Source organism: Populus euphratica, unplaced genomic scaffold, assembly GCF_000495115.2.
Source record: "Populus euphratica unplaced genomic scaffold, PopEup_1.0 scaffold10.1, whole genome shotgun sequence".
NCBI lineage: Eukaryota > Viridiplantae > Streptophyta > Magnoliopsida > Malpighiales > Salicaceae > Populus > Populus euphratica.
In genome coordinates this window covers 1,223,952-1,241,907 of record NW_011499856.1, presented here as the reverse complement: position 1 = coordinate 1,241,907, position 17,956 = coordinate 1,223,952, and the positions used below count along the sequence as shown (strand labels likewise).

At 34.5% G+C, this 17,956-nt stretch overlaps 4 protein-coding genes across 7 annotated transcripts; 3 read left to right on the top strand and 1 right to left on the bottom strand.

Annotated features, from left to right (window-relative positions):
* Nucleotides 1–1,212: 1,212 nt before the first annotated feature.
* LOC105123318 (uncharacterized) lies at nt 1,213–2,787 on the top strand. Its single transcript, XM_011022855.1, has 3 exons — nt 1,213–1,296; nt 2,190–2,341; nt 2,430–2,787. The coding sequence occupies exons 2-3, from the start codon at nt 2,204–2,206 to the stop codon at nt 2,448–2,450; spliced, it is 159 nt and encodes a 52-aa protein (XP_011021157.1). The 5' UTR covers nt 1,213–1,296; nt 2,190–2,203; the 3' UTR covers nt 2,451–2,787.
* LOC105123319 (S-adenosylmethionine decarboxylase proenzyme-like) lies at nt 2,496–3,882 on the top strand. Its single transcript, XM_011022856.1, has one exon. The coding sequence runs from the start codon at nt 2,586–2,588 to the stop codon at nt 3,669–3,671; it is 1,086 nt and encodes a 361-aa protein (XP_011021158.1). The 5' UTR covers nt 2,496–2,585; the 3' UTR covers nt 3,672–3,882.
* A 3,049-nt stretch (nt 3,883–6,931) lies between these two features.
* Nucleotides 6,932–11,503, bottom strand: LOC105123316 (protein FAM133-like). Of its 4 annotated transcripts, none has more exons than XM_011022851.1 (7): nt 11,327–11,503; nt 9,807–9,932; nt 9,574–9,720; nt 8,851–8,997; nt 8,324–8,421; nt 7,623–7,833; nt 6,932–7,317 (listed from the first exon to the last, which is right to left on the bottom strand). In XM_011022851.1, exons 1-7 carry the CDS (start codon nt 11,409–11,411, stop codon nt 7,232–7,234), a joined length of 900 nt encoding a protein of 299 aa, XP_011021153.1. In that variant the 5' UTR covers nt 11,412–11,503; the 3' UTR covers nt 6,932–7,231. The 4 variants fall into 4 exon arrangements, with proteins under 4 accessions (XP_011021153.1, XP_011021154.1, XP_011021155.1 ...); XM_011022852.1 differs by having other exon boundaries at nt 9,574–9,717; XM_011022853.1 differs by having other exon boundaries at nt 9,831–9,932.
* A 683-nt stretch (nt 11,504–12,186) lies between these two features.
* LOC105123315 (pentatricopeptide repeat-containing protein At5g38730-like) lies at nt 12,187–14,867 on the top strand. The gene is made up of 2 exons (XM_011022850.1): nt 12,187–14,332; nt 14,390–14,867. The coding sequence occupies exon 1, from the start codon at nt 12,260–12,262 to the stop codon at nt 14,039–14,041; it is 1,782 nt and encodes a 593-aa protein (XP_011021152.1). The 5' UTR covers nt 12,187–12,259; the 3' UTR covers nt 14,042–14,332; nt 14,390–14,867.
* The last annotated feature ends 3,089 nt before the right edge of the window (nt 14,868–17,956 follow it).

Genomic DNA, 17,956 nt, shown 5'->3' with positions numbered 1-17,956 from the left:
AATTGCAATACGAGTTCATCTAAATTTTTCATTGGATTAATACTTTTTATTTATTATAAAATTCAATTAAGATTAAGAAAGTATTTAAAAGTGGGAGCTTTTAAAAATTATATTAAAATAATCTAAAAATAATAAAAATAATATTAATTTCAAATTAAAAATTTTAAATTTTTTAATAATATTTTTAATAGACAGAAATAAACAAATATCTAGATAAATCAAATTCAAAGTTAACCCGTAACTAGTTTTTTTTTTTGGGAAAGTAGAAGGGTTATTGTGGCTCACTACAGATTTGGAAGTGAGCCCAGACAGATGCTGTGGGACCCAGACCAGCAAGCAAGACAAGCATGAGAAGGGCACAGAAGGAAGAGACAAAGGGGCAGGCAGTAAACGTATGGGGTGGGAATAGTGACGTGTCGTGTCAGCCTTCCAATAAAAGCTAGATGGCCGCTGCAACTTATCATCATCAACAGACACGTCAGCGCAAGAAAAATAATTATAATTATAATTTATTAAAATTCATTTTAAAAATATGTATCTAATTAAAAATATTGTGGAATAGATTTTCACAATAAAATAAATGTAATGCAAGTCTTCAGGAGTAAAAAACTGAAATTCAAAATAATTCAAAGCGTAAACTATAAACTATTTAATTAATTTTTTTTTTCTGGAAACAAAATAGAAGGTATCGGTCTGTTAGACTCTTCCTAAGGGCACGCCTCAATTCTAGCAAACTTAGCCTCACACGTGGCCTTCAGTTACCGGATAAACGAGTAATCATTTATATATCGACTTAATGGACTATTAAATTTACCTAAAAACAACTTAAATGTTTATTTTATTTTATTTTGATAATCATAAAAAGAAATAAGGCTGACAATGCAGAAGAGCCACACACTTCTATTATTCTACCGACTCGCCCACCTAATGCGCTGTCGTTACACCGCTTATCTTGCAAACTCGTGAAGGGTAATATAGTCATTAGGTTACCAAAAGATGTGGCTGTCCGGTCTTGGAGGAAATTCACGTGGAATAAGAAAGAAAGTTTTTGGTAGTGGCATGGACGTAATTAACTGCCAATCCCATGGTTATTTCAAAACATCCCCAGCCATCCAGCCACTCCTATATAAACCCTATATTTCTCTCAGAACTCACATAAAAAATATTGCAAGTTTAGGGTCATAAAAATCGCTCTCATCACAAACAAATATAGGGTTTGTTGATTTGGTGACTGTTTTCGCCGTCTTTGCTATCAAAATTCAATCTTGACCTGTCTCTTTTATGCTTTTTGAATAGGTAATAGATACATTGTTTGTTTTGCTTGCTTTGGTTTTGTAGTCTGGTGATTTTGTTTAATTCTTTGTGGCTTTGGTTTGTAGGTTATTTTATTTGGTTTTAACTTGAGATAGAGGGGCTATTCGAAGGAGACTAGCTTTTCAAGATTTGATTTATTTTATTGGTAAGTTTTTGGTTTTTTCGTTTTTTTGTAATAGTTGCATGGATTGTAGATGTTGATTTGGACATGTTTTTGTGTTGTTGTTCTTTATGTTTTATGTGTATGTGAATTGTTCTGATCCTTGATATAATGCAAATCTGGGGCTTTATTTTTATGGATTCGTTAAGGTGTATGGACTTGGTTTCTGTTGCATAGCAATGATTTTGGTTTTGAACTAATTTTTTTGTTACTTTTATGCTGTTAATAAATTTAATACTTGAAAAAAAAGGCATTGCAAGTTTTCATCTGGGAATAACTTATTTTGATGGAAGCTGCTTAGCAATTTTTTTATTTTATTTTGCAACTTATTTAAAATTAAATTGTGTTTGGGAATTTGAATTCCTTTTCCTTTGTATTAATTATATCCTTGTGAATCTGTTTAGTCTTTTGAATTCAATTTTTTATTTTATTTTGGTGATTGATTAGTGATTTTGTAGCTTGTATTGTCTGTTGATTTTTAACCTCCAATACGTCTCTATTGTGAATACATGAAAGACGTTTTCTGCTAGGACCCTTTGTTTTGTTTGCCCTTTTTATAATGTTTTTGAATTGCTTCTTTTATCTCCTTCTCTTACTTCTCAGTTTTTTTATGTATGTTGCTATTGGAATTTTGCTGTTATTTTTAAGATTGTAGACTAGTTTGCTATCAGTTTTGTGCTAATTGCAATCCTTCTTGTATGATTCTTACAGACAAGACTGAATGATCTAATGGAGTCCAAAGGTGGCAAGAAGAAGTCTAGTAGTAGTAGTAAATCTTTATTTTACGAAGCTCCCCTCGGTTACAGCATTGAAGACCTAAGACCTGCTGGTGGAATCAAAAAGTTCAGATCTGCTGCATACTCCAACGTGAGTTTGAAGTTAATCGATCTGTTTTTTCTTTGGCATTTCATTGTGCGACTGGTTTCCTAACCATGTGTCATGTTTATTTGTGCAGTGCGTTCGGAAACCATCCTGAGATTTTCCAAGTGTTGACATAACCCCATTTTAGCTATTTCGCACACTCAATTGTCTTTAGTCTGTTTTTCTGTTCTGCTTTCCTCGTTCTCTTGTACTCTTTGCTGCACTTTTCATTTGTTGACTCTGAGGTCAGATGGCGCTGCCAATCTCTGCAATCGGATTTGAAGGTTACGAAAAAAGGCTTGAAATATCTTTCCTAGAGCCTGGCTTTTTTTCGGACCCTGAAGGGAAGGGCCTGAGGTCTTTGTCCAAGGCTCAATTGGACGAAATTCTCAGACCAGCTGAATGTACTATTGTTGATTTGCTATCAAATGACCAGGTTGATTCTTATGTCCTGTCGGAATCCAGTCTCTTTGTCTACCCTTACAAAGTTATTATCAAAACTTGTGGGACCACCAAACTGCTTCTCTCGATACCGGTGATTCTTAAACTCGCTGATGCCCTTTCACTCACTGTATGTTCTGTGAGGTATACTCGTGGGAGCTTTCTATGCCCTGGGGCTCAGCCATTTCCACACCGCAGCTTCTGTGAGGAGGTAGCTGTCCTTGACGATCATTTCAGTAAACTTGGTTTAAACAGCGTGGCATATGTGATGGGTGGTCTTGACAAAACTCAGAAATGGCATGTTTACTCTGCCTCTGCCGATATAGAGAGCCATTCTGGCCCTGTTTACACTCTGGAAATGTGCATGACTGGTTTGAGCAGGAAACAAGCATCTGTTTTCTACAAAACACATTCCAGTTCAGCTGCTGCGATGACTGAGGATTCTGGTATAAGGAAAATCCTTCCACAGTCTGAGATCTGTGATTTTGATTTTGACCCTTGTGGTTACTCTATGAATGCCATTGAAGGGAGTGCGATTTCCACAATCCACGTCACTCCAGAAGATGGTTTCAGCTATGCAAGTTTTGAGGCTGTGGGCTATGATCTTCAAGATTTGAATTTGAGTCAGCTGCTTGAAAGGGTTTTGGCTTGCTTTGAACCGACCGAGTTCTCCGTTGCTTTGCATTCTAATATCAAGGGTGCCGAACTTCAAGCGAAGTTTCCCCTGGATGTGGAAGGTTACTCAGGTGGAGGAGGGAACTATGAAATGCTTGGGAAAGGAGGATCGATCATCTACCACAGCTTTGCAAGGACTGGAGGCAGTGCATCTCCCAGGTCTATCCTGAAATGTTGTTGGAGTGAGGATGAGAAGGACGAGGAAGTTGAAGAGAAATAGTTCTTTTCAGCTATTTGTTTTTCCTTTTATTTTTTCCTTAAACAAATGTCATGGTGTTATGATTCTGAGTTCTAGAGGCATTTGTCCGTGCCTCGTGTCTTTTATTATCAATTTGGTTTTGACTTTGGATTAATAAAGGGGTTTGTGTTATCAGATCTTGCAAGTGTAAAACCTGTATTTCATCATTCAAATGCATGCTAATTTTGGTCGAGAGCCTTCTCCTTTCGATCATCTTGATTGCTTGATATATATATATATATATATATATATATAAACACTTTGACAAATAACCCCCACATCCATTCATCATCTCTGGTTTTAAAATATATATATAACCTCTTTGACAAATAACCCCCACATCCATTCATCATCTCTGGTTTTTAAATTGTGAGCTGATTGCTCCGAGTCCCTTGGATGAAGGAAAACTGGAAAAAAAGGGGGGTGCTCATTTTCATGGAGGCCTTGCTGCTTTGGACGTTGTGGTTCCAAATTCTGCCGTAAAAGTAACGAAAGTGCAAAAGCTTATCATTAGAAGTTGATTGCTTGCAAAGCCGCTTAGCTTGAGAGTAGCGCTCAACCGTTGAAATTTTAAAGAAAGAAAATCAAAAGGTACAGTTATATTATAATGTTGTGTTGATAATTTTGTTATCCAAATGTACTAAAAGAAATTAAATAAAAAGGCATTAAATTAAGCTAAAAATATGAAATTAAATAAAAAATAAAAAAATCCCCGAGTCTAATTTGAAGGTCGTGTTGACCGCAACTAGTCCCCAGGAGGGCATCTTAGTTAGGCTAAAATTCTTGATGGTTGTAATACATCCTAAAATGCGATATTTTCTAAATATTATACAAAATATTTTTGGTGCAAAGTGGAAATTCGAAAATAAAAAAAAGAATAGGATAATAATTGAGGAGCGTGCATTGGGAGAATAAAAGGAGCGGCAAGCAAGCATGCATGGGACAGGTTGACACGAGTGCCTTTCAAGGATATGACCAAAGAACAAATTCTTTTCGCACGTGAATGGAAAAACCGGGTCTTGGAATATTCGACCCGCCTGTCACCTCCGGACCCTTTCTCGGTGGCGTGCAGCTGGGAAGAACATATCCAACGAAGAGGTTCTCAGCCTCTCAAATGATACGAATTTTCAAGGTCATTGTGGATTTGTGGCGTGGAGAGCAGGGAGCCATGGAATCAAATCTGTACCGTAGACTGCAGCGAGCATGTTCTTCAATGGAGCCCTAGCTAGTCACGAAACTTGTGCTTTTTCGAGGAATTGACTAGAGACTGGCAAACTGTTCAAATCTGGGTTTAGTGTTTTTGTACTCTATCGCAAGAAACAAAAAAAAAAACAAACAAAAAATAAGAGAAAATATCTAGGGAGTTCAAAATATAAAATGACATGCACAATTTATAATTAAAAAAACAGAAAGGAGAAAGAAAAGAAAAAGATTTTTTAGTGTAAAAATGATTGTTTGGGCTCAAGAAGCAGTGTCACTCTATTGTTATCAAACTAACTGTAATTATAGAGTGAGTCATATGATTATTATTAAAAAAAAAATTCATAAATTAAATCTAATAATTTAAAAATCATAAAAAATAATTAAAGTGATTTACACAAGTTATTATTTAAAAGAAAATGATCTCTAATCATTTTTAAGTTTTATATGAACTTTTTTAAGTTTTATATGATCCACTTTATTGATGATCTTATTTGGTATTGTTAAATTCATTTTATTAAAAGAAAATATTTACGAAGTTCAAATTATAAAATGACATGCATAATTTATAATTAAAAAAACAAGAAAAAACAAGAAAAATAAATAAATAAAATTTTATAGTGTAATAATGATTGTTTGGGCTAAAGAAACAGTGTGACTTTATTATTATCAAACTAATTATAGTTCTAGAGTGAGTTATATGATTATTATTAAAAAAAATCTTAATAAATTAAATTTAATAATATAAAAAAATCATAGAAAATAATTAAAATGAATCACACGAATTACTCAAAATCAAATAACCCCAATTATTTTTGAAGTTTCATGTAATTCATTTAATTGATAACTTTATTTAGTATTATTGAATTCATCTCATTAATTTTTTTTTATAATATCAATGGTATTTTCATGGGAGTTACAGTAAGTGTCTCTAGAGTTTTTTATTTATTTATTTCTCTACTCCTTATTATAAATTGTGGGAGGCCATTTTATAATTTAAAAGAATTGCTAGTGACCTCTGCGATATGAGATGCAATTTTTAAAATTATGTTACATTTTTAAATATTTTATAGATTATGTTATTTTATCAACGTTTTGTTTTTTAAAGAGTGCTAAATCCAGAAAAAAAAAATTCTATTTGTGTTTGGGTTCTTTATGAAGTCTAAAACATGATTTAATTGCAGTGTTTTTTAAAAATATTTTTTATTTGAAAATATATTAAAATAATTTATTTTATTTTATTTTTTTATCAACATATCAAAATTATTAAATTTCATAAAAATTATCAATTTAATATTTTTTATGCTAAAAGCATCTATCAATTTAATATTTTTTTTTTATTTTTCATGTTAAAAATATTTTAAAACGTATAAAAAAAGAGTTAGGAATACAATACACCTAGACATTTTGCTTCCCTTTCATCATTCCGCTTGGCTTGGAAGGAAGCCGATGCCACCCTTGGAGAAGGATCTTACATGCCACATTGATGAACTCATTTTATCCATGGAAGATGTGTGTGACTATCTAAATTCACAACCTAGGAGTGTACATGAACGGTATAATCTGCCTATAAAGACAGATACACAAAACACTTCCAATCCACGAGCACACCAGGGAAAGGCAGGAGAGCACGTGTCATCAAGAAACAGGCATGTCTACTTGCCATGTCTGGAGCATACACTACCCAAGATATGACCTAGCTAAGTGTGATGAAATACGTGGGTGGTACTAGATGGTGGATGAACTATGATTATAAGTTTCGTGGTCTTCGTTAACCTATCATTGGAGATGAAGCAATTCCATATGATCTCAAAAATCATGATGATGGTGTAAAGAAGCAAATGCTCACGTGGGACTGCAGGTAAAACTATACCAGCAAAGGCAATCTCAACCTATTTGAGGACAGAATGCAGCACTGGTATTATACATCTCATTATTCATTGCTGCATCATTTTATCACCATTCATCTGTAAGGTCAAACTAGCCAGAGATATAACATTTACTGCGATGTTGCACTGCTGATGCTTGCGCATGGGAATAGCAATAAAAATGTAGCACTGCCTCCATTATTGCAGTTTGGGCCACTAGAACTCTCTACTGAAAGGGTTTACAAGAAGAAAGTATCATATAACATGACAAAGGTTGCTTCAGCAACATTGTAAAATTTGACATTTCAGTTGATCACCTGAAAATTGCTCATTGTCGTAGAGTTACGATAACTTAAGAATGCAGATAATCATCTCTAATTAATTTAACAGATGCAAGAGTTTTAGGCGCTTAGAATTAAACCCCTAGATGCTTCACATTCCGGTTTGTATCTATCTGCATGGCCTCTGCAGCAGTCAGTAAGGTCGAAACTTCCTAGCAGCTCTCAATTGTTGAATCCGCTTTCTGTCCTCCTCAAATTTGCTTCGAAGTGCCATAATTTCTGCAAGGATATTTAACCATCAATACCTTGCTTCACAACAATCAATGAAATGGTAAGGATGCATGTTTGGTCTGAAAATATTTTTCACGTAAAACTCAACTCATCCCAAATTCATCGAGAAGCAACACCATGAGCTGTTTTTTCTTAGATTAAGAGAAAAATACCATCTTTTATGTTCCAAACAAGTGCATGTGGATCTTTAAATGCTTATTATACATCAGGTATCTCCTCATAGTTACTGTAACTAATTAGCATAGCATATTGCACAAAGAAACAGTACACTAATTTGCTAAGATTCATCATACCACTCCTCTGAGCTTCTCTTTTCTGAAACCGATAGAATTCTAGCCCAACTTCCTTGGGCTTTTTCTTGGTCATCTGATTCTCCACAGCAGCTGGAGCAACAGAGCCCACGGTAATTCCACTTTCAGAATCTGTTGTCTTTTTCCTTCCTTTGTGATGTTTCACAACTGTCCACCCCCCTTCCGCAGCTTGGGCTTCTCTTTCTTTTCTTTCCTGTACATGCCATATCAAGACAAATGAGAAACTGTACGCTAGGAAGAAAGACCACAAGACATGATGGAAGCCTAAATCTACCATGAAAAAAGAACACATTGACCAAATAACTCGCCAATAGAAACAAACAAATTAATTTTCAATTGAAGTGAGCAGAAAATGAGAGAAGAGACAGGATGACATAAACTGAATGCTGAAATATGCAGAGCACTATTGCAAAACATTTACTTTACAAATTCTTCCAAATATGTTTGGCGGGACAAACAGCTATATCACTCATCTACCTTTGTCAAAAGATAATTGTGAAAAACATGCTTTTCCTGCAAGCATGTTTCTGTACAAACTCAGAGCAAAGTGTTCAATTTTGAGCCAGACAATGCATGCGCAGGTCTGATCACTCTAAGAGAAACAATAGAAGTACTGAGAAACAAATATGAAAAGGGTTCCACCGCATTATGATCCAGTCTCAGATGTGCATGAGAAACAATACCTGTTCAAGTTTTTCCTCATGGGCAATTATGAACTCATCTAATCTTTGTTGCAGCACTGTCAGACCTGGTCTACTTTGATGATATTCCGTAAGCCACTCTGTGATGCAAGTTTACAGTCAGGAACCTAAATAATTAAGCATCATTCATATATATAAAATCAACATTCAGAAATTAAACTAATATTGTGCATGGTGAAATCAGTCAGACAACTGAATAAAGAAAATTTTAGCTAATACCCTTGCCCCATTCATGACATGCAAATCCTTAATGTCATGTTCCAGGAGAGCCATGAAATAGAAATGGATGCTTAAATGCTACACAATCAATACAGAATAAAAAGGGCGTATGGTTTTACTACCATACACTACTTCTACTTATGGACATCCAATGGTGTAAATTGAAGGGCTAAAACATTTAGTTTTATTTGACCATTTAGTTTTATTTGATTAGTAGAGATTTTTACTAATTAATATGATTTATGAAATTGAAGGGCTAAAACATAGCACACGATATGATTCATACATACTTTTCATTCCTTTTGAGTAGTCCTCATCCCCAGAAGAAATACAACAAGCCTCATCCTGATTGGTCTCTCCCCTCTTTTCAAGCATATTCTCATCCTCCTTTGATGTGTCATGCTCCCTTTTCTTTTTTTTAGATTTCTCGGATTTACCTAAAGAATGAGAAGTACATACACCATGAGACAACACACTAAGAAAGCAAAATAATGTTGACGACAAATTCTGCATAAACAAACAAAGAAATTATGTCATCTGTCTCATCTTCCAATAACATCTTCACTTTGCCCTTTGGATTTTTAATGTCATCCCTTAGCTCAATCAAGCTGTAAGGAAAAAAACAATAGCATGACAAACAAGGAGTATAGTATGAAAACTAAACGGATGTTCATTACTTTATTGCTTAATGTGGATTAGAGTGATCTCAAGTTCAAAAGAAAGAAACACAGCAAAATGAAAAAAAGAGAGAGAACAAAACGTGGCAGCACTTTGGTGTGCATATGCAACGAGAGTTTTAGACAAAAGGACATTGTTAACGAAATCACACAACTCCCATTTTTCCAAATATAGCATTTATCAATTATGAGATTGAGTCAAAGCATCCAGGTATGCACTGATGTAACCTGTCTAGAGAACACGGATAAAAAAAATGACACAATCTTAGTTACATTATGTCAAGAGATATAGCATGTCACTACATATTTCACCAAGCTAAAATCCTATTGACTTACCTTTTAGCTCATTAAAACCATCTTCAGACTCAGCGCCAAGCTGATCAAATTTCCCAACCACAGCATTATTTGGCTTCCCAATTCTTTTTTTCTTTTTTCTTAGTGTGTTCCTTTTCTTTTCTCCTTCTGCTTTAGTCTCATCATCTTCTGAAACAACAAAAACAAGTGAATGAGACAAAGATTAATTGAAAACTAGATAGGAAAAAAGCTTCCTATGTCTAAAACTTTTAAACCTTTACTGATCCAAATTGTATTACCACCATCAGCATTATTTCCCTTTTCCCTTTTCCTCTTCCTTTTCTTCTTCTTGGCAGACTTGTTCACTTTACTATCTCCATCCTCTGTTTTTATCATTACATCTGGAAAAAAAATAAAAATGATCAGGCACTGCTACCAGCAATTAATTTTAGCATTTACAGTTTCAAATATAGCAGCAATTTGGCATAATCTATACATGAAAAGTGAGTTGATAACCATGGTCAAAACCAAGAATTCTTCATTAATGGCATACTACTTATCTGGACCTAAACTGATAGAAGCCTACCAATTTATATCTCTCAAGTGAAATGATTCAGTCCCTGTCTAGGAGTGCCATGGTGCCTGCTGGCTGGTTTGCCGCAACAACCCTAAACAGTCCCTTAAGTAGAGTGATTATGTAATTATCTTATATGTCCCTTACTCAAACACTACACTTTGTGAAGTTTAATTCATTGTACAAAACCACTATAGTAAGAAAAGAAGCTGCAATGATATTCTTGTATCTAAAGGGCTTCTTTTGTCCCTTAATCATTTGAAAAACGAGCTGCCATTTTTCATTCTCCAAGAAAAACCAGGTATTTCATACAAGTAATATAACAGAAATATCAAAAGTTTAATTGACAACCAGATTATGGTGAAAAATAATCACTGGCTGTTTTACCCATTTAGCACAGTAGTTCTCCTTCAGTCAAAGCATGTAAATCCTTGGTTGAAGCATCGAATGGAAGAAAGGGACAGTGGAATATCTACTGATAAACCATGCTGAGCAAAGAACCTAACACATACTGCAAAACACTAAAAATTCTACTCATTACCTAGTTATGGACCTATACTTCTCCCATTGCTACAGTTTTACCACTCTAGGACAATCACCTCATTCACCACCAATAAAAGAAAAAAAGACACACACATTGACTTTTTAACTCCCATATATTTATTTGTGAAATTCTAAATCCTAGGATACAGAGAAAAAAAAGGAGCTAGCAGAAACTAGTGTGAACTTGGAAATCTCTATCCATTACAGCTCCATCTTTAACCAAAAATTCAATAATGACAACAAAGCTGAAGAACCGGAAAATTAACAAACGTTACAGATGTTTCTAAAACTACTTGAACTACCCATTTTTGTATGTGTTGTTACTATGCCAGAATTTCACAGCTGATTATTTAGTAGCAAAAAAACTTGTGAGAAGCAATAGCATTGCCTAATTCTCTTTCTGGAAACACCATCCTGTAGTCGTCCTCATTAAGAGGATACCTAAAAATCTGATATTTCTAATCTCCATTAAAGACTAAAACTTGCTCTCTCAAAACCAATCGTTCATAATCAAAACTCATTCCTTCCTACATGCATCAATTAAACAAACAAAAAAAAATAACATAAAAGATTTTCCACAGCAAGACCCACGAGTTATAATCAAGTAAAAAATAAAAAAAGCAAGAACTTGAAAGATGGTAAGCTATTAAAAGCAGGGAAGTTTGATCCAAGAGATACCCTTTTCACTGAAATCGCTATCGTTAGCTTTCTTGTTCTTTTTCTTCTTCTGCGTCTTGTCTACTATTTCCTTCAAGCTCCCCATCTCTCTCTCCCGCTTTCTCTTAGAGCGTCGCTACTCGAAAAGAACGCGAAAACCAGGGTGCCCCCACTTTATTTACCTCCCTCCGTAATGGTGGAAACATAGCCCCTCATGTTTCAATTAATAGTAAATCTAGTCCCAATATATTATTTTAAAAAATATTAAATTGAACCGAACCAGAAAAATTAATTCAAACCAAATGGTTCAATTTGGTTTGTTATCTTGATTTTTTATTTATTTAAGAAATTAAATTAGTCCACGTGTCTTTTAATTAGGTTTTTCAGAGGTTTTAATGTAATAAGCCTAAGATTTTTTTTTTATTGAAAAACTGATTCAATTCATTGATTTTCTATTAAAAAACAAAATACTCCATTAGGTTTTTTTTTTTTGGTTTTTATTTAGAGGTTTTGATGTAATGAGTTTGAATTTTTTTTCCTTTTTTGTTTTATTTTTAACAAAAAAATTGTTTGGTTCGGTTTCTCAAATTTAAAAAGGAATCCTTTAAAAAAAAAATCTAATGGAGTATTTTGTTCAATCTTATATAATTTTTTTATTAATTTAATTACTCGATTATTTTCATCGACCCTACGAAGTCGAAGGTACTAAAATAAAAGGGAATTTCGAACAAAACTTCGAACATTTGGAACCTAATTGAGACAATTTATAAAATTCGTTTCCTTATTTATGTCACATAGAAATGTCATAGCCACTTCCTAAAATATTATTCATAATTAACCCCGACTTCAAGAGCACAGCGAGCAGCTGCCATTCCCCTCGGTTTTTTTCTGTACAGAACCAGAAAATCAAAGCACTTTGCAGATTGTCAGAGTGAGTGAGAAAACCCCATAAAAATGGCAACTTTGACTTCTATAAGCAATGAAACCCAGTTACTTATTCAAAGTATTTGTGCATCCGTGATAAAGGGTAGCTGGAACAATCTTTTGAGACCCAAATTTGGCTCTAACGATTACCATCTCATTACAACAACAGCAACAGTTGGTCAGGTACTTTTGCAACTCTCTTTATATGACCAAAGTCCTTGTCTTTCATGGGCTTTCTTTAAATGGATTGAATCTTCTGTTCCTAACTATAAACACTCATTGCAATCTTCATGGACTATGCTTTATGTTTTGACAAAGCATAAGCATTTCAAGACTGCTCATGATTTTCTTGAAAATATTGCTTTCAAGGACTTCTTGTCAACTCAATCTGTTTTGAGTTCATTGGTGAAAATTCATGATGACCCAGATGTGAATTCTCATGTTTTGAGTTGGCTTGTGATAGTTTATGGGAATTCCAAGATGACCCACGAGGCTATTCAGGTTTTTGAGCACATGAGAGTGAATGGGTTTAGGCCCCATTTACATGCTTGTACTGTGCTATTGAATTCGTTGGCTAAGGACAGGTTGACGGATACAGTGTGGAAAATTTATAAGAAGATGGTTAAACTAGGGGTTGTATCTAATATTCATGTGTATAATGTGTTGCTTCATGCTTGTTGTAAGTCTGGGGATGTGGAGAAGGCAGAGAAGGTTTTGAGTGAAATGGAATTGAAGTGTGTTTTTCCGGATCTTTTCACGTACAATACGTTAATCTCGTTGTACTGTAAAAAGGGAATGCATTATGAAGCCTTATGTGCTCAAGATAGGATGGAAATGGCTGGAATTAGTCCTGACATTGTTACTTACAATGCACTTATTTATGGGTTTTGTAGAGAAGGTAGAATGAGAGAGGCTGTGCAGCTTTTTAGGGATATCAAGGATGTTACTCCTAACCATGTGACTTATACTAGTTTGATTGATGGCTATTGTAGAGTAAATGACCTTGATGAAGCTTTGAGATTGAAGGAGGTGATGTCGGAAAAGGGGCTGTATCCAAATATCATTACTTACAATTCAATTCTGCGCAAGTTGTGTGAGGGAGGCAGGTTAAGAGATGCAAATATAATGTTGAATGAGATGAGTGAGAGGAAAATTGAACCAGATAATGTCACTTGTAACACGTTGATTAATGCCTACTGCAAGATAGGTGATATGCGATCTGCTTTAAAAGTGAAGGACAAGATGGTGGGGGCCGGGTTAAAGCTAGACCAGTTTACTTACAAGGCATTGATCCATGGATTCTGCAAGGCAAAAGAGATTGTTAAGGCTAAAGAGCTCTTGTTTGGTATGATGGATGCAGGATTTTCTCCTAGTTATTGCACCTACTCATGGCTTGTAGATAGTTATTGCAAGCAACAAAATGAAGAGGCAGTCATCAAACTTCCAGATGAGTTGGTGAGAAGAGGTTTGTGTGTTGATGTATCAGTATACAGGGCGCTAATAAGGAGGTTTTGTAAAATAGAAAAGATTGATTGTGCTCAAAGAGTACTTGGTCTTATGAAAGATAAGGGTATATTTGGAGATAGTGTCGTATACACAAGTTTGGCGTATGGTTACTGGAAAGTTGGAAAAGTCAATGTTACTTCAGATATTTTAGATGAAATGTACAAGAGAAGGCTGATGATCACTCTCAAAATTTATAGATCTTTTAATGCCTCTTATGCCAGTGACAGCAGCATCTTAAGTCTCTTCTGGAATCATGTGCTTGAGAGGCGCCTAATGTCAAAGAACATATTAAAAGACATGCAGTAGACGAAAAAATTTGGGCTCTTAATGGAATGCTGGAATTGACTGCAGTTACCAATTTGAACTTCAAATGCCTTGCACTGACTCCTTTGTCATTTCAGGCCATAACAGTGCATGTTGATTGGGCTAACAAGTAAAATGATTCGAACAAGCATTCTTGCAGGCCATTATCAGAGTTATTCTGTAACCTTATATATGTTTGAAGCTTCATGTAGATTTGCAGAAGTGGTTTGATTCTGTAGAAGAAATACACTAGCCCCTTTCATGGTTTTGCTAGACAGCTGTTTCTCTCAGAACATGCCATGAGCTTTTATGGATGGAACTAGTTTGCTAGACAGCTGTTTCTCTCAGAACATAACATGAGCTTTTCTTAACTCAGTTCTCTTTATGGATGGAACTAAGCAAGTTGGGGTCAGATACAGGTGAGACTTAGACTGACTTGTTAAATGTGATCTCAATAGTTAAATGAAAATGGGAACATAATTTTGCTAGTCTCTTTCTTATTTGGGAAGTAAAACTCAAGGCAAAAGGTCTCACTAGACAAACAAAGGGTATCTTTAACATTGAAATAATTTTAGACAGTGGATTAAGCACTTATAGAACCACTAGTTTTATGTACATATGCATCCTTGAATATTTTATTGCGAGAAATTTACTTTGGTAAAAGCAATTAATAAGCACTTGGATGCACTGACTTGTAAATTACTCAATGCTTTGTAGATGTTCATCTTTTCATATTGAGTTGATTATATATTAATTAATCTTGGATATATTTATGTATGTCTGATTTGATATTAAGATTAATATGCTTCTTTTGATGTAAAGAAGTAAAGGAGGCAGTACAGTCTTTTCTTAGCACAGTTCTCTTTGTGGATGGAGTTCACAAGGCTACAGACTAATTCAAGTGAACCTTTTTTGGTCTTCAACTGGAAGTTGCATGTATTAATCCGAAACAGCTCTTAAATACCTTGCTTTTGTTTCTTAGATCACCACTACTTATAGTATATGTGTGTTATGGCTGATCTTCACATGCTCTTAGCAGAGAATAATACCATTATGACGTTGAATAATTAAATGCAAATGTTTGGGCATATCATATCCAACCCTTTTTATACTGTGAAAACAAAGTAAATAATAGTACAGCAAAATGCACATAAACAGGCATGTGTAATCTTTATCATTTGAAATGATTTTAGACAATAGATTTAAGCACATGTAGCCCCTCTAATTTTTCTTCGAGCTATAAACACTTTGTAGCACATCTTCAACAATTATTAGTGCAAGAAATGTACTTCGGTAAACTACAGCAAAATTTAGTTAATTTATAGTGAAATTCTTTTGCCATGGCAAACTCATGTTCAACAATTATTAGTGCAAGAAATGTACTTCGGTAAACTACAGCAAAATTTAGTTAATTTATAGTGAAATTCTTTTGCCATGGCAAACTCATGTTAGTCTCTTAAAATCAGCTGAACATCAGTTACAACACATGAATAAGCAATTACATGCACAAAATTGTTAGTTTACCCCATGCTTTGTGGAAGTTTATATTATCAAATTGACACCAGTTTGTATTTGCATTTTGTCCCTCAACTGAGCATGGTTAATGGGTGTTTCTTTAAATGCATCTACACATAAACTATTCATCAACAACACCTGTGTCATTATATAAATTATTGAAAGCTAGAGTTCATGTTTCTTTTATGTAACCATTTTGCCTCCTAATAAACTTTCACCATACAAATTATTTCCCTGTCGTGTCATTGTGTCTTTCACTTGCAGATATTTTATTAGATGCTATTTAACTTTAGTTCGTAACCAATTTATAAAATGCTGATTTTGAATGGCATTTCCCAGAGCTGACTGAGCATTCCATGGTTTTCCTTTGTATTGTCTTAGATAAGAAGCCCTCCTCTTGATACAGCGCACGAGCCTACCTTCCATGCACTTCCCCTCTAGCACACACACCGCACTATGATTAAAAAAGACATCCAACGTTTCCATGGTCACTTCTGAAACCTCCTATCTTGATCACTAAGTCCCTTTGTTTCCTCATTTATGAGTTCTGGTGTTATTGTGTTATTGTTCACTGCTGAATTTTGGGGAGCATGTGGAGCTGTTTTGCAACTATTGGTGTTATTCATACTATTGCTAGAGAACTGCAATTTTTGGTAGAGGTAGGCTGTAAACTTTGTCCAATGCCTTAGCTTTTCTTGCCAATTGTATCTATTGTGATTTATAACTAACTGTTGTTTACAAAGTATCATTTTCAAAATAAACAAGAATATTGGGAATTCCGACCGGTGATGTTTTAATATTTGTTTATTGGAGGCTAAGCACATTGATACAATATTTAACGTGGTTCGACAAACCGCCTACATCCATGGGAGAAGTCATTGCATTATGTAGGGAGAGTACAAGATTTACAATAATAGAGGAGGAGGAATCATCCCCTCTTTGACAACTCTCAACCTCACTTTATTTCTTTCTTTTTAGTGCTGCAATGGCAGCCCACTTTCTCCTACATTTCTCACATCTTTGGCTCTTTTCCTTCTCTCTTATTTTGCTCTCTCACATATGCCTCTATTTATAGGCATTCATGGAAGCTCTTCTTGCTTTGTTGTCAATATTGGTGGCCACCAACTCTAACTCATTCAATAATGGTGGCTGCCAATAGTCAATGGTTGGTGTCATCCATTTGTTGCAAATGAAATGGCAACCAACCTAACAAAAAATACAGGCTAAAATGTCATTCAAACATCTATTCAATTCTCCTTTTCAAGGGATCGAAATTATACATCAATTTTGTGTGTCGTGTCATCGGATCGAGTATACAGGAGAGACCACGACACCTTAAAGTTTTCGAAAGCTTTTCATACCCCTTTACTTTCTGAAGACTTTTATTTGATCCTTGTAAATGTTTTAACTTTCAGATATGTCCCTTCTCATTGCAAATGTGAGAGGTGTAGGTTTAGACATTCCTCTATTGTCGAGTGAGATTGTTCTAAAGAGTTGTTGTTTATGTATAGTTGTAAATACTAAATCCTCATCAATTTCTTATAGAAAATAATGCAAATATAATTTGACTTCGATCCACTATTCATGATCCACAATTTAACCTTAAATGTAAATCTCAATAAAACTAAAGATCATACAATATCAAAATGAAACCTCCTATCTTGATCACTTAGTCCCTTTGTTTCCTTATTTATCAGTTCTGGTGTTATTGTTCACTGCTGAATTTTGGGGAGCATGTGGAGCTGTTTTGCAACTATTGGTGTTGTTCGTACTATTGCTAGAGAACTGCAATTTTCGTTAGAGGTAGGCTGTAAACTTTGTCCACTGCCTTAGCTTTTCTTTCCAATTGTATCTATTGTGATTCATAACTAAGTGTTGTTTACAAGGTATCATTTTCAAAATAAACAAGAATACATGCTAAAACCTCATTCAAACATCCATGCAATTCTCTTTTATTTTCAAGGGATCGAAATTGTATATCAATTTTGTGTGTGGTGTCATCGGATCGAGTATATAAGAGAGAGTATATAAGAGAGACCACGGCACCTCAAAGTTTTCGAAAGCTTTTCATACCCCTTTACTTTCTTAAGACTTTTATTTGATCTTTGTAAATGATTTAGCTTTTTATTTGATTCTTGTAAATGTTTTAACTTTCCTTTGTTGTCGAGTGAGATTGTTCTAAAGAGTTGCTGTGTATATTGTTGTAAATACTAAATCCTCGTCAATTTCTTATTACTTATAGAAAATAATGAAAGTATAATTTGAATTTGATCCACGATTCAACCTTAAATGTAAATCTCAATGAAACTAAAGATCATACAATATCAAAATGATATTATGATCTTCGATTTTGAGAGAATCATTACCCCATTCATTGATAAGTACAATAATAAATCTATCTAT

What these genes read in the sequence shown, in the direction of transcription:
- LOC105123316 (XM_011022851.1), bottom strand. Translation starts at nt 11,411, where the DNA reads ATGGGGAGCTTGAAGGAAATAGTAGACAAGACGCAGAAGAAGAAAAAG. An exon ending in TAGCGATTTCAGTGAAAAGG is followed by an intron (nt 9,933 to 11,326) that starts GTATCTCTTGGA and finishes TTTTTTTTCCAG; the next exon opens with ATGTAATGATAAAAACAGAG. An exon ending in CTACTCAAAAGGAATGAAAA is followed by an intron (nt 8,422 to 8,850) that starts GTATGTATGAAT and finishes CTTGCATCACAG; the next exon opens with AGTGGCTTACGGAATATCAT.
- LOC105123318 (XM_011022855.1), top strand. Translation starts at nt 2,204, where the DNA reads ATGGAGTCCAAAGGTGGCAAGAAGAAGTCTAGTAGTAGTAGTAAATCT. An exon ending in GATCTGCTGCATACTCCAAC is followed by an intron (nt 2,342 to 2,429) that starts GTGAGTTTGAAG and finishes TTATTTGTGCAG; the next exon opens with TGCGTTCGGAAACCATCCTG.
- LOC105123319 (XM_011022856.1), top strand. Translation starts at nt 2,586, where the DNA reads ATGGCGCTGCCAATCTCTGCAATCGGATTTGAAGGTTACGAAAAAAGG.
- LOC105123315 (XM_011022850.1), top strand. Translation starts at nt 12,260, where the DNA reads ATGGCAACTTTGACTTCTATAAGCAATGAAACCCAGTTACTTATTCAA.